Genomic DNA, 14,458 nt, shown 5'->3' on the forward strand with positions numbered 1-14,458 from the left:
CTCCTTTGCATTAGTGTGGCCGGCCACACACATAACTCCCTCATTTAATGTGGCCGGCCACATTAAATGGAATGGGAAGTGTTGTAACCTCCATAAGGTGGCATGTGATGTGGCAAGGATGAGTCATCCTTATGATGTGGCAACACATCAAGTCAAACTTGATGTTTCAACTTCTACTTGGTCAAGTCAAACTTGACCAATTGTCTTCCTTGTTGAGTTAAATCCAACCTTTGATTCAAGTCAATTTCAATTTAATGAATCTCAATTCATTAATATAAATTGACTCAATGAATCAAATTTAAATTAGACTCATTCAACAATTGAAACTAATTGAGTCTAACTCAATAAGTCTAATTTGAATCCAATCTTTGGTGCATCATATGAACCTAATCCAATTGGTTCATCATATGAACCTAATCTCCATCCACTTGTTCTTTGTGTGTGACCCAATAGGTTCTTGTAACGTTGGCAATGTTTCTAAACTCCTTTAGAAACATAAGCAATGAGCGGCATCTAGCAATACATCATTGCTACCCAAGTTACAAGAAATGTCGAGATCCAACATCACCTTGTGACTACTAATTGTGACTCCTCACAATATATGACAAGTGTCCTTCTATCCTAGACATCTAGATTGATCAATATGAGGCATAGACCGTGTCATCCTCTGATCAATCTAAATCTTGAACTCCAAGTACACTCACTCAATCAAATGAGCTCAACATCTAATGTTGACTCATTTTGGCATGGTCATGCACTTAGTGGTCTCACTCTATCAAGAATAGCGATGTCGCTCCCGTCATATGGGAGGGATAGATCCCATCTACATCACTCACATCCCTCTGCATAATTCGTTATATACCCAGTAATCGCCTTTATAGTCCACCCAGTTACGGGTGACGTTTGACGAAACCAAAGTACATAACTTCTTATGTAGGGATCCATGATGACTTCAGGTCTAAGGACTAATAGTTATACTAATAGCCACATGAGAAAGTATATGACACTCATATAACGATCCATGATACTTTCTCATGGCGGGTCATTCAGTATACATTCTCCAATGTATACCCATGTGTCAGCTTGATATCTCTATATCTATGACTTGTGAGATCAAGTCATCGAACTGACCTACATGCTAGTCTTATTGCATTAACATTGTCCCTGAATGTTAATACTCGACTAGGAATGATTTAGAATAGTGTTCCCTATATCATCTCACTATCGATTCAACTAATCGATTGATATAGGTATGAACCTTCTACTCAAGGACGCTATTATACTTAGTCTATTTGGCACTAATACAAATAAGTATAATAATCAAACAAATGCCTTTATTAATATACAAGAATATGATATACATGAGTCCATACAATCATCAAATGATTGGCTCTAGGGCTCTAACTAACAGTTAGATAGCGCTTACTAAGCAAAGTTTGCTTATAGACTACACTTCCTCTTACTGCAGATATAGGAAAGGAAAAGATATAGCAAGGAAGGCGACAAGGTGGCGCAGATGGTGTGTGATGTTTGGACTATGGAGTAGACTAAGAGATTGAACCAGAATTTATTTAGAATGTTTTGGTTTAAGTGTTTAACATATTTAGAACTTGTGCATGTTATTATTTGGTTTGTTTTGTCGTGTATTTGTTAGAGTTGATTTTTCCTTGGTATTGTGCTTCTTTTTGATATATAAACTGCGTGGTTGATTGATATGTGTTCCAGCCGCTTGTGGCTGTGTATATTATGTCATGTATTAATGATTATGGTCACCGGTACAGGGGAGATTCTGCCGGAATTTTTCGGTAGGGTTTCTTCGAGGATTTTAATTATACCGGTTAAGTATAGTTAGTAGATAAGTAACAGTCATCCTTAGAGAGTAGTAGTAGTAAGAAGGGTGGTCGTTACAATCTTGATCAGAATCTTTTTTAGATTCAGGCTTGTTCTTCTTTTCTTTGGATGAGCCTGCAAATAAAGCAATACCTTTCTCGGCTCCAGTATTAGTTTGTTCATGTAATTCTAACTCACAGAAAAGCTCGTCTAATTTTAACTTAGATAGATTTTTTGAAATTTTGTAAGCATCTACGATTGATGCCCACAAGCTATTACAAGGAAAGGCATTTAGTGCGTACCTTATTAAATCTCTATTTTCCATCTGGTGGCCTATCGCATGGAGTCCGTTGAGGACGTCCTTGATTCTTGCATGCAGTTGACTTGCCGTTTACCCTTCTTGCATTTTTATATTAAATATTTTATTTAAAAGTAGGTCCCTTTTTGTTACCTTCGCGTCGCTCGTTCCTTCGTGCAACTCGATCAGTTTGTCCCACAATTCTTTAGCATTCTGATGTGGTCCGACGCAATTCAGCTCTTCTCGTGTTAGGCCGCAATGTAGCGTGTTGATTGCCTTGTTTTCTGTTGATGCCTTTTTCCTCATGTCCGGAGTCCACTGTTCTGGGTCTAGTGGATTTCCGGAGTTGTCGACTGGAGTTCGATACGCCTTTATAACGCTGAACCATTGATCGTAGTCTGTCTTTAGGTACACCTCCATTCTTTTCTTCCAATACGAGAAGTCATCCCCGTTGAATAGGGGAGGACGTACTGTGCTAAAGCCTTCTAGTTGAGACATCCTACACACAAGTAAACAACGAAAAAATATTCCAAGACTTGGTCTTGGATTAGTAGTGCGGGAAAAAATAATAGCTGTATCTAAATTGGTGTTGCACCAATTTAGACTTAATTGCAACGAGAAGAAAAATTCCTAAATTAATAATAATATCAACTTAGAATTAAGCGTAAAGCAAGAAAGGAAAAAAAATATTTTCACCCCCTGTCTGATTTGTGGTTGCACCAAATCAGAGCGGTACCTGCTCTGATACCACTTGTTGGATCGTGAAACGTCGATAGAGGGGGGGGGGTGAATATCGATTCGAAAAACCAGCGTTAATAAGAGTTAAGCGCAGCGGAATAATAAAAACTGAGACAAACTGAACACGGTGTTTTTTACTTCGTTCGGAGCCTGTGACGACTCCTACTTGAAGGCCCGTACTCCGTGAGTACTTTCGTTGGGCAATCACTAGCAGTTTGAAAATGATTACACTTTAATAGTACAGAAATGCTAGAAAAATAAAGAAAAGTACCGACAAGAATTAAAGAAAAGGAAAGGAGCGTATTGTCGGATCTTTGTTAGCGTCGCTGGAGCGCAGAGCAGTAGAGCAAGCAGTAGAAGACTTTCTTTCTGATGATGTCTTGAAGCTCCCCTCTGACCCTTCTTTTATATGAAGCTCGGGGCGCCCCGGATCCCTTCCGGGCGCCCTGGTGGGACGTGGCAGGTCCAACCATCAAGCTCCACGTGGCGACGCGCGAGTTTGGATAAAACTTACCTCCGGGCGCCCGGACCTCCTATTTTCGGGAACTCCTTCTCCTGCAAAATAGAGTTAGTCCGAGGCAAATATATATCCTGTAAAACAGATTGTTTGTTGGTTGCTACTCAGAAAACCTGGAGGTTCCACTGTACAAAAATTTTGTACAAAGGTCTAAACCTTTTCCTAGCTACCATGTGTTCTTTTAAATTAAACCTAGATCGCCTGCGGCACTTAACACGTTTGAGCCGTAGTTTAATTTATTTGTTCCTTTTGGTTTTGACTTGGATCTCCTGCGGAACTTAACACGTTCAACCCAAATCACCTTAAGTTATTAATTCCATTAAATATTAATTTCCATAATTGGTTCCCAGTACTGACGTGGCGAGGCACATGACCTTCTTGGATATGGGAGCAACCACCACCGACTAGACAAAATCTTTTATGGAAAGCTAATATTTAATTTCCTAAAATAATTTTAGGTTAACCGAAAGGAACAATCAAATCATAAGGAAAATAAATAAACATAAGAACACTACATCGAAAATAAATTCGAAATACTAGAATCGTAAGCCTCTTGTATTTGGCATTATTTCCAAAAATAACTAGTATGATGCGGAAAGGAAAAATTACTAGTTATACCTTCTAGAAAGACCTCTTGATCTTCTACCGTATTCCTCTTCTAACCTCGGACGTTGTGTGGGCAACGATCTTCCGAGATGAGAAACCACCAATGCACCTTCTTCTCCTTCTAGCTAGGTTCGGCCAAAACAAAAGAGCTTCACCAAGGATGAAGAAAAAACCACCAACCAAGCTCCAAGGGATACAAGCTTTCTCTCCTTCTTCTTTTTCTTCTTCTCCAAAGTAGTATCCGACCACCATAAAGAGGAAGAGAGGGAGAGAGGTTGGCCGGCCACAACACCAAGGAAAAGAGGGAGAGAATAATAGAGGTTGTAAACCATGAAGGCACCCCCACCCCTTCTTTTATATTCCTTGGCTTTGGAAAATAAGAAAATTTATTTATAATAAAATTTCCTTAACTTTCCTTGACAACAATTAATTAAGAAAAATTAAATAAAATTTCTTAATCAATTAATCATGGCCGGCCACCTCATAGAGAGTAAATAAGATAATTTTTAATCAACAATTAAAACTTCCTTATTTGTCTTTGGAAAAAATAAAATTTCCCTTTAAAATCCCTTCATGGTTAATAAAAGAAATTTTTATAATTTTAATTTTTCATCATGTGAATAATTTTCAAAGAGAAAAAATAAAATATCTCTCCAATCTACAAATAAGGAAAGAGATCTAATCTCTTTCTTTAATCTTTTGTAGATCCTTTTAAAAGAGATATTTTAATTTTAATTCTCTTTAATAAATTATATCTTCCACATAATAAAATTAAAATTAAAACTCCTTTTAATTTAATGAGGGCCGGCCACCTAAGCTTGGGTTCAAGCTAGGGCCGGCCACCCATGAATTAAGGCTTGGCCGGCCCTAGCTTGAACCACAAGCTAGCTTGGCCGGCCCCCTTATCATGGGTATGAAGGTGGGTATAGTACTCTATAAATAAGAGGCTACGATAGGGACCGAGAGGAGGAATTGGTTTTGGTCTTCCGATAAAATTAAGCATCCCATGTTCGCCCCGAACACACAACTTAACTTTATCAATAATAATTCATTCCACTAGAGAACTATTATTGAACTACCGCACCAATCCCAAATTACATTTTTGGGCTCCTTCTTATTATGAGTATGTTAGTCTCCCTGTGTTTAAGATGTCAAATGTCCACTAATTAAGTGAGTTACTGAAACATCCCAAGTTTTTTTTTTTTTTTTTTTTTACCAATCTCTCTCAACAACTCCAATTTGAATGATCACATTGCAGAACCATAACGAAACTATCATAACCAATAGACAAGACTGTATCAACAAATGTGTATCGATATGAACAATAACCCCTCAACATTCCCCACCCGAATGACATAGAAAGTGAAAATCTCTCGCGGTAGATCCCGTATGCACTGCACTCCCGGATAACGGACAGAACCATGCGTCCATCCCGCCTTCTCGTCTACTCTGTCCGTGGGCCCTCCAACATATCTTGGAGGTCATCCTCACCTGTAATATAAATGTGGCGAGTCTACAACCCAACAAGTACAGACCAATATGAGTATGTAGATATCCATAAGATAGTGGAAATAGCAACTAGAAGCCTTTTAAAGAAAACATAGCACAACCAGGTACGACATAAGAAAGATATAACATGCAACAATGTTCCTACGTAGCTAATAAGGTGAATATGTCACATATCCGGTAACCACAATTAGAGCCAGTCAACAGTCCCATGAACCTAGAGGTACCTCGTAGAGAACATGCATCGAGTCATATAGCCGAAGCTAACCATATCAGTCAAGTTTGGATGGGCCCTCCCCGGAGCTCATCCCGGGTCACCCATCCCGTACTGCTACCACATATGCTCATACACATCCCATTAGCCACATAAGATTTATATACCCATAATAAATTCCAGTCATTCATTCCATAGCATATTTTAGTCATTCCTTCCATATCCGTTCCTGTAACCATAGCCTATTTCATTTATTCCTTAAGCATATCCATTCGCAACGAAAACTTATCAAAACCAAGTTTGTGCATTTCATAAATAATCTACGGAGAAATAATTCAACTCATGCATAACCAAAATGGAGGATAGCTCACAAGTATTAAAACTAGCATAGAAAAACTTGGACTACAGCAAACTACCATAACTAGAGGAAAACCAAACCATTCGGATACAAAATTCCAAGTTCATCGGTAAAACACATGAACAAACTCAAAATCAACACATCACCCTCTACATTTATCCAGAGTTCGAACAGCCACTAAAGCACCAAAACCAACTCACAAACCATTATACAATTCCACAAATTCAACACTTACAGCAAATGGTCATAACTAAAAAGAACTACTCACATAATAAGAACTACGGTAGAAGTTGACACAGCATATAGGAATAAGTAAAGAACTGGAATGAGTTCAGCATAACAACAAAAACAAACTACCATAGAATTAGCACTACCACCTATCAATCCATACACAAATCATGGCAATCTCAAATGAATCCCGAGAATAGCAATAAATACCCGAAACCACAACTAAGCAAAGAAACAGAACAGATTCAAGTTAAAACACCAAACCCCATAGCCCTTCTGTGGAATAGAAACACAACGGATAGACCCTGTGCCAATCAAATCTGTTCACAACTTCTGAAATAATCGAACAAACGAGAGCATCTTCCATCAAGGCCTAAAGCATAGGCAATCTGTTCAACTTCTTCGAAGGTATTAACAAACACAAAACACCATCCCAAGGAACATATACGACACAAAACCAAATCACCACTTCCAATTCAACCTACTAGCAAAAGAGGAAGTAAAACTTCTTAGATCAAACCTAATTCCATTCGCAACCAGTTCCAAAACCTTTGGAAACAACATGTAGAGGCAGAACCAGATCAAGTTGAATCCAACCAAATTCCACTGCAATTCGGTAGATCAGTACGACATCGAAGAAAATCCATCTATCCAAGCAATCCAGCAATTCTAGAAGAAATTAAGAAACGCAAAGGCATCTTCAATCAAAGCTTGAATGCCACAATCTGTCCAGGCTTTCGGAGCCTATCGAAGGGAGCAAAACTTCATCGGACTAGCCGAAACCACCAAAACCTGAACCAAAAGCTCAATCGATCCAAAGAAACCCGTACGACATCAGATTTAACCATCGTCCTCCAAATTCTTCGCGAAAACTCAAAGAAACACAAGATAAAGCAAGAAAACTCAAATCGCAACCCATTCAATCAAACGGACCACATAGATAAGCTTATCCACATCTCCTAGGTTCCTATCCCTTACCTCACAGATCTCATACATTCATAGGAAAAATACTTGCCTCTTCCTTCCCTCATCGCTGCCGAATCCCTAGCTCGTGAGGTTGCGCCGACAGAGTACGTGAATGCCCCTGTGTCTCGTCGTCGTGTCCCCCGTTGCTCGTCGGCTTGAGGAGCTGCTTGGCTGGAGTCCCGATCCTCGACGGAAGCTTCGTCGAAGCGGCCAAGATCGGCAGCAAAGAGTTCGGCGATTTGGCGTGGGGAAATGAGCCGAACTTAGGTTAGGGACTTTATACCTAGGCTAATTAGATCAATTAACTCTCATCTTAATTGGCGTATTTCTAAACAGGCTTTCTCCTACCCAATTATACCCCTTAAAATTTAACATAATTCCCTAAAAATTCATAAAAATTCCAGTAAACTCCATAAATCCATATCAACTTAATTCCTGATAAATTATTCATGAAAACATATTTATTCACTATTTTTTTTTAAAAATAATCTAGCTAGGTTAGATTTTAATTGTTTACACCTTTATCTATATTGTTGGTATCTAATAACCTTATGTATTTATTTTATACTCATCCAAGTCATACAAAATTTATAATTTACATCACCAAATTTCTCTTTTTTTTTTAATAAGTTTTATACATTTTTGGATCATAAAATTTATTTAAGTTCAAATATACCTTATCCGATTTAATTAACATAATTAAAACTAGCCACTTAAGTTAAACTTCATTCTAATTATACCCCACTAATTAAATGATTACTTTCAATTTAAAACAATTAGTTTTGGGACATTACAGTTACTGACAACTCATTTAATTAATATCTTTATCCAAGAATAGTACTACTCAACCTCATTGTCATGTCGGACTAAGTCCACCTGCAGGGTTTAACATGACAATCTTTATGAGCTCATCTTGGGGACATTATCAACCTAGATTACTAGGACACAATTTCCTTCTATAATCAACAACACACACTATAAGTAATATCATTTTCCAACTTATCGAGCTTATTGATTTATCGAACTAAATCTCACTCATTGATAAATTAAAGAAATAAATATCAAATATATGTACTTGTTATTATATTAGGATTAAGAACACACTTCCATAATAACTGAGGTATTTGTTCCTTTATAAAGTCAGTATAAAAGAAACAACCTCAAATGGTCCTACTCAATATACTCTAAGTGTACTAGTGTAATTATATAGTCAAGATAAACTAATTCCTAATTACACTACAACCTTCCAATGGTTTGTTCCTTTCCATTTTGGTCGTGAGCTACTGTTTATAATTTATAAGGTACTGATAACATCATCTTCTGTATATAGCACCACATACTATGGTATCTACAATATAAATTAATTGAACAACTACAACTAAATGTAGACAATTTGACCAAATGTGATTCTTTATTCAAAATAAATGTTTACAAAAGCTTAGGCTTTCAGTATACACTCCAACATTGCTAGTACAGTTAAAGTTCAACAAATTAATAAAAAGAGTATGACTTAGATTCCGTCTTTCCGAGACCGGAATCTAGTCACAATCTCGACTTAGATATCCGAAATGGATCTAAGCCGGATCGACGCCTAATGTTCCCTTCCCGGGAATGCGTCCTCGCAGTCACTCCCCTCCAGTGACTTACCTCACTTACCTGCCAGACATCCGGTCAGCCCGTCGACCCGTCTGGACTTCGTACCAGACATTCGGTCAGCCCGTCGACCTGTCTGGACTTCTCCTGCACACTTGATCAAAGTGTCAGACAACAACAATCTAACTTAACCTGATTTGTCATTCATCAAAACCTGGGTTAAATCGTTAGTGCTAACCGCACCAACAATTGGTTCTCAATCAATCATCTCCCGAATTGCCCTTGGGAGTCAGCAGACTCTTACGAACGACCAAAGTCTTATGACCATTGTCATAAATCATTTCGTTAGATGCTTTATACATCGGATTGTTAATTGTTGTTGCATCTTCTATCACCTTTTCCTTGATCAACAAGTTTTTGCTCTTCGAATCAGTAGAAGAGGGCTTCCTACACTGGTGCGCCATATGCCCTTGTTCACCATATTGATAACATCTGACAGGAGCTTTAGAGTAAACATGTGGTGACCACTGTGGTGGTCGTTGCAATGGTTGCTGCGATGACTACTGCTGTGAGGGACGAAAATTTTGAGGGCAAGTTGGCTAATTGTTTTGATCGCCTCTCCCTGTTGGTTTCCTATTTTGTTGTTTTTCAATTGCTAGTATATGCTGAAAAGGCCTCTGACATTGTCGAAAGTGAATGAAGACTGAGAACATCTTGTAAGTCTAAGAACAATTCCCCTAAATAATGTGTCATCTGCTATTCCTACGTATCTCTGTATCAGATAGATCAATTCATGTGGCAAAAGGCGATTCGCTCGCCCCGAGTGCCCCCGCCAACCTGTCCCTAGGCCAACACGGAGGAGGTAAATCACGGGTGGCTACTAGCCATTAGTACAAATGGTCAAGACATGGGGGAGGTTATGCTCGGTCATGCCGAGTTTCGACCCCAAGACCTCATGTGACAACACTCCATGTCTTAACTATCGCACCGTCCCGAGGGGACAAAGATATCAATTGTTTGTACAACTAGTTGAAAAAACTATTTTGTATTAATTAATTGTTTCAATCGATCTAGAGGTGTAAATGAGCCAAGCCGTTCGTGAGCTATTCGAAACTCGATTCGATAAAAGCTCGTTTGAGCTCGTTTAATGAGACTAGTTAAGATAAACAAACAAAACTCAAGCTTCACAATATTCGGCTCGTTAGCTCGTAAACATGTTCGTTAAGCTCATAAATCAACTTTTAAATAAAAAAATAATAGTTTTGATATTGAATTTATAAATTTTACACTCTACTTATGAAAAACATAGACAAATATATTAAATTTATTTATTAGAATAAAATTATAAATTTTAACAAGAATATTAGAATTTTTTTAAAATATATAATTTAGTTTTTAATAAATATTTAAATTTATAATTTATATTTATTAAGCTCGTTTAGGCTCGATAAAAGTTCGAATAAGTTCGTGAGCTATGAACAGGGGCGGATCCAGAGGGGGGGCGGCATTGGCGGTCGCCCCCCCCCTTGCCGACGGTGAAACCCCTAATATTATAGGCTTCCACCAATAGAGATAGAGGATACTGACTCTTGTTCTATGTAAAAATCGTCCCTCTATGTTTAAATTTTTGGATCCGTCACTAGCTATGAATATATTCGTTAAATAAAGCTCGAGCTCGACTCGATTATAAACGAGTTAAACTCAAACATCCAAAAATTCAACTTAACTCGACTCGACTCAATTACACCCCTAAATCGATCTATCAAGTATCTTCTTCACGAAATACGGCCCACCTTTTCTGTAGAATGAGTACAACGTCGAAATCATGATTTAGAAATTAAACTAACCCAACTAAAAATCCTATTTTTTAATTTATTTTATTTAGAATATGTGAAGAATCTGTTCCATTAACGTCCACTCAAAATTCAATTAGTCAACATCTGCATTAATAGATGAATTAATGTTTTTTAAATTATATTTTTGGCCGTCTAATTTATGTGGCTTTAGACCACCTTTCTCTCTCAATGACGAAATCATGATCTAGAAATTAAACAAACCCAAATCAAAATCCCAATTTTTATTTATTTTATTTTATTTAGAATATTTGAAGCATCTGTTCCAATAACGTCCGCTCAAAATTCAATTAGTCAACATCTGCATTAATAGATGAATTATTTTTTTTAAATTATCTTTTTGGGCGTCTAATTTATATATCTGACTTTAGCTGATGCCTTCACAAATCACAACGGAACCAACTGAAGCAATGGCTACCGCCAGCATCGACTCCTACCTTCTGGGCGGCGCCGCCCTCTTGCTCGCCCTCCACCTCCTCCTCCGCCGGTGGATCCTCCGCAAGCCCCGGTCACGCCTCCCGCTGCCGCCGGGGCCTCGCGGCGTTCCCGTGCTGGGCGCCCTCCCCCTCGTCGGCGCAAGCGCGCACTCGAACCTCGCCCGGCTCGCCGCCCGGTACGGCCCCATCATGTCGCTCCGCCTCGGCTCCCACCTCTGCGTCGTCGCCTCCGACGCCTCCTCCGCCCGCGCCTTCCTCAAGACCGCTGACGCGCAGTTCGCCCACCGCCCCGACCCCATCAGCGCCCGCGACGTCAGCTACCAGCGCCAGAACCTGGTCATGTCCGACGCCACCCCGACGTGGAAGCACATGCGCAAGCTGTGCAGCCTCCACCTGCTCGGAGGCAAGGCCCTCGCCGACTGGGCCCCCACGCGCCGCGCCGAGTTCCGCCGCCTCGTCGACGCCCTCCGCCGCCTCCACGACGCCGGCCAGCCCGTCCCCATCTTCGACCTACTCATCTGCACCCTCGCCAACGTGGTGGGGACCATCGTCATCGGCGGAAGGGTCTTCGACGACCACGGCGACGAGTCCAACAAGTTCAAGGACATGCTCTCCGACTTGCTCACCGGCGGCGCGCAGTTCAACGTCGGCGACTTTTTCCCTTCGATTGCGTGGATGGACCTTCAGGTACGGATCGATAACAATCCATGGGATCGCACTAAATAGCATTGAAATTGTATCGCCAAATCAAAAATCCACTCCACGATCATCCGTAGGGTATTCAATCGAGGATGCTCAGCGTGCACAAGAGATTTGATGCCCTGTTGACGAGGTTGTTCGAGGAGCACCAAAGAACAAGGGGGAGTCGCCGTGGCGCCCCCGACTTCGTCGACAAAGTGATGGCCAACAAGGTGTCGGAGGACGGCGCCACCATCTCCGACGTCAACGTCCGAGCCCTTATTTGTGTAAGTTTTCTTCGTACGAGAAGAAGGGAAAATTTATTTTAGAATAGGAATTTTATTCGAGAATTTAATGAATGAATGAAGTATATGATCCAGAGGATTTTTAATTATTTTATTTAAAATTTAGATTAAAATTTTTAGATAGAATAATTAATATGAATACTCTAATTGAAAAAAAAAAATTTGAATGGGAGAGGAGATTGACGTGTAACGTTTTAGCACAGTGGAGAAAAGTTTTCTTTTATTTTTATTTTTAAATTATTATTTTTATAATATAATAATATTTTTGGAAAAAATATAAAAGGAGGAATTTGTTTTTTTTTTATAATGAAAAAACAGAATTAGATTTTTTAGTTTTGGTGTGATATTTTGGAACGTGCAGGATCTGTTCACTGCGGGCACTGACACATCATCGGTCGTGGTAGAATGGACCTTCGCGGAGATGCTGAAGAACCCGGCGATCCTCCGTCGCCTGCAGGCCGAGACGGAGGCGGTGGTGGGGCGCGACCGCCTGCTCGACGAATCCGACATCCCCAAGCTACCATACCTGCAGGCGGTGTGCAAGGAGGGGCTGCGCCTGCACCCGTCGACGCCGCTGATGCTGCCCCACTTCAGCCACGAGGACTCCGAGGTGGGCGGCTTCTTCATCCCCAAGCACACGCGGCTGCTGGTCAACGTGTGGGCTATCGGCCGTGACCCCGCCGTGTGGGAGAACCCGCTGGCCTTCGACCCAGACCGATTCCTCCCAGGCGGGAAGGGAGAGCGGTACGACCCTCTGGGCAGCGACGGCAACTTCGGGTTCATCCCCTTCGGGGCGGGCCGTCGATCGTGCGTCGGCAAGCTGGTTGGGATGCTGTTCGTGCAGTGCTTGGTGGGCACGCTGGCGCACGCCTTCGACTGGGAGCTTCCGGAGGGGGAGGAGGAGATCGACATGGAAGCAAAGCCGGGGCTGGCGCTCCCCAAGGCCGTGCCGCTCAAGGCCTTCGCCCGCCCGCGCTTGTCGCATGCGGCGTATGTTTGAACACTGAATGGAATTCCGACGACCGTTAATTCCTCGGCATAATGTATAATAATAGAAAAATTATATATATATATATATATATATATATATATATATATTCAAGAATGACATGTTTAAGATTCGCTAGATTTTTATTTTTATTGTTCCCTTATTCAAAGGGAGGAATGCTGTTGTTAGATTGACAATAATGGTGCTAGACCAAATATTAGTTTGTTATCCGTATTTTATATAGAAGTAATCTTAATAAAATTCATGTGAATGATTTTTATTATCATGTATAATCTTTTAAATGGAATTAAAACACTACAAAATTAATATTTCCTATAAATTTTTCATTCAAGCCGGGTAAAAAAATCATACAACAAAATAAATTTTAATAATATAGTAAAACGTGGACTTCGAGCTAAGGGACCTGTAACCATAACAGCATTAGTGTCGAACCAGGGAACGGTTCCTTGGCGATGACCCTCCTCCGATGCTCAAGTTAGTCACCGGCGGTGTGGAAGCAAGAAAGCGGAGTAATAGAGTAACAATGTGACTATAGTAAAAGTTAGCATACCTCCGTTGATGCTTGGGACCCTTTATATAGGCCTCCGGGGATGCGCATGCACGCTCCTCGAGGCGTGCACGCTTCTCAAGGCTTTTTCCCTGAAAAGACATGTCAGGAAAGTGTCCCTGACACCATACCTTAATGTCCTGAGCATATCTCTGACATGACAGTAGAAACTTCTATCGTACGATCCACTGCCTGACCATGCCGACGACCATGCAGTCTGTTGGCGCCACGGGTTCCCAGAAGAATATCACAGATCCTCCTTTTGTCCGTTATTGGGTTGACCGAGTGAACCATTCGGCTAACCATCAGCCATCCGAACGCTATCACTTTCAGATCGAGTGAGATGGCTGCTCGACCCACTCTCCACTGTCCCGAGCTCCACTTTGAATGTAATCTGCTTGTTCGTGGCTCCGCTTCCTAGTTTTGAGGTTGGGTATGCGCCCGGGCGGGCTGGCCGCTCGGCGTGTGCCTCACCGACACACTTTTCTGAGCGTCAAAAGCTCGGTATGTTGCCGAACTATGATGATGTTGGATCGGTATGTGGTTGAGCTATGATGATGTGGTTAGGAATGATTACCTAGACTAAAATTGGTTTAAAAATACTGAAATTAAGCTTTCCCAGCCAAAATCAGTATTCCCAATCGATTGGGGTTGGGTCTCAATCAATTGAAACTCGTTCAATCGATCCACAGATTGATTCAGATGTTGAGAATCGATCAGATAATCGATCCAGCGAGCTTTTGCTCGCGAGAAAACCCCTCTCGAATGATCACCT

General features: G+C 40.7%; 1 protein-coding gene across 1 annotated transcript; it reads left to right on the plus strand.

The window, feature by feature from the left end:
- Positions 1-11,070: 11,070 nt before the first annotated feature.
- LOC121969331 (flavonoid 3',5'-hydroxylase 1-like) lies at positions 11,071-13,401 on the plus strand. Its single transcript, XM_042519367.1, has 3 exons — positions 11,071-11,831; positions 11,921-12,109; positions 12,489-13,401. Exons 1-3 carry the CDS (start codon positions 11,082-11,084, stop codon positions 13,125-13,127), a joined length of 1,578 nt encoding a protein of 525 aa, XP_042375301.1. The 5' UTR covers positions 11,071-11,081; the 3' UTR covers positions 13,128-13,401.
- The last annotated feature ends 1,057 nt before the right edge of the window (positions 13,402-14,458 follow it).

Source organism: Zingiber officinale, chromosome 4A (assembly GCF_018446385.1).
Source record: "Zingiber officinale cultivar Zhangliang chromosome 4A, Zo_v1.1, whole genome shotgun sequence".
Classification (NCBI taxonomy): domain Eukaryota; kingdom Viridiplantae; phylum Streptophyta; class Magnoliopsida; order Zingiberales; family Zingiberaceae; genus Zingiber; species Zingiber officinale.

Bases quoted from the DNA above. Each gene is read 5' to 3' on its own strand.
- LOC121969331 (XM_042519367.1), top strand. From the start codon at position 11,082: ATGCCTTCACAAATCACAACGGAACCAACTGAAGCAATGGCTACCGCC. The intron at 11,832-11,920 runs GTACGGATCGAT...GATCATCCGTAG, and splicing joins TTGCGTGGATGGACCTTCAG to GGTATTCAATCGAGGATGCT. The intron at 12,110-12,488 runs GTAAGTTTTCTT...TGGAACGTGCAG, and splicing joins ACGTCCGAGCCCTTATTTGT to GATCTGTTCACTGCGGGCAC.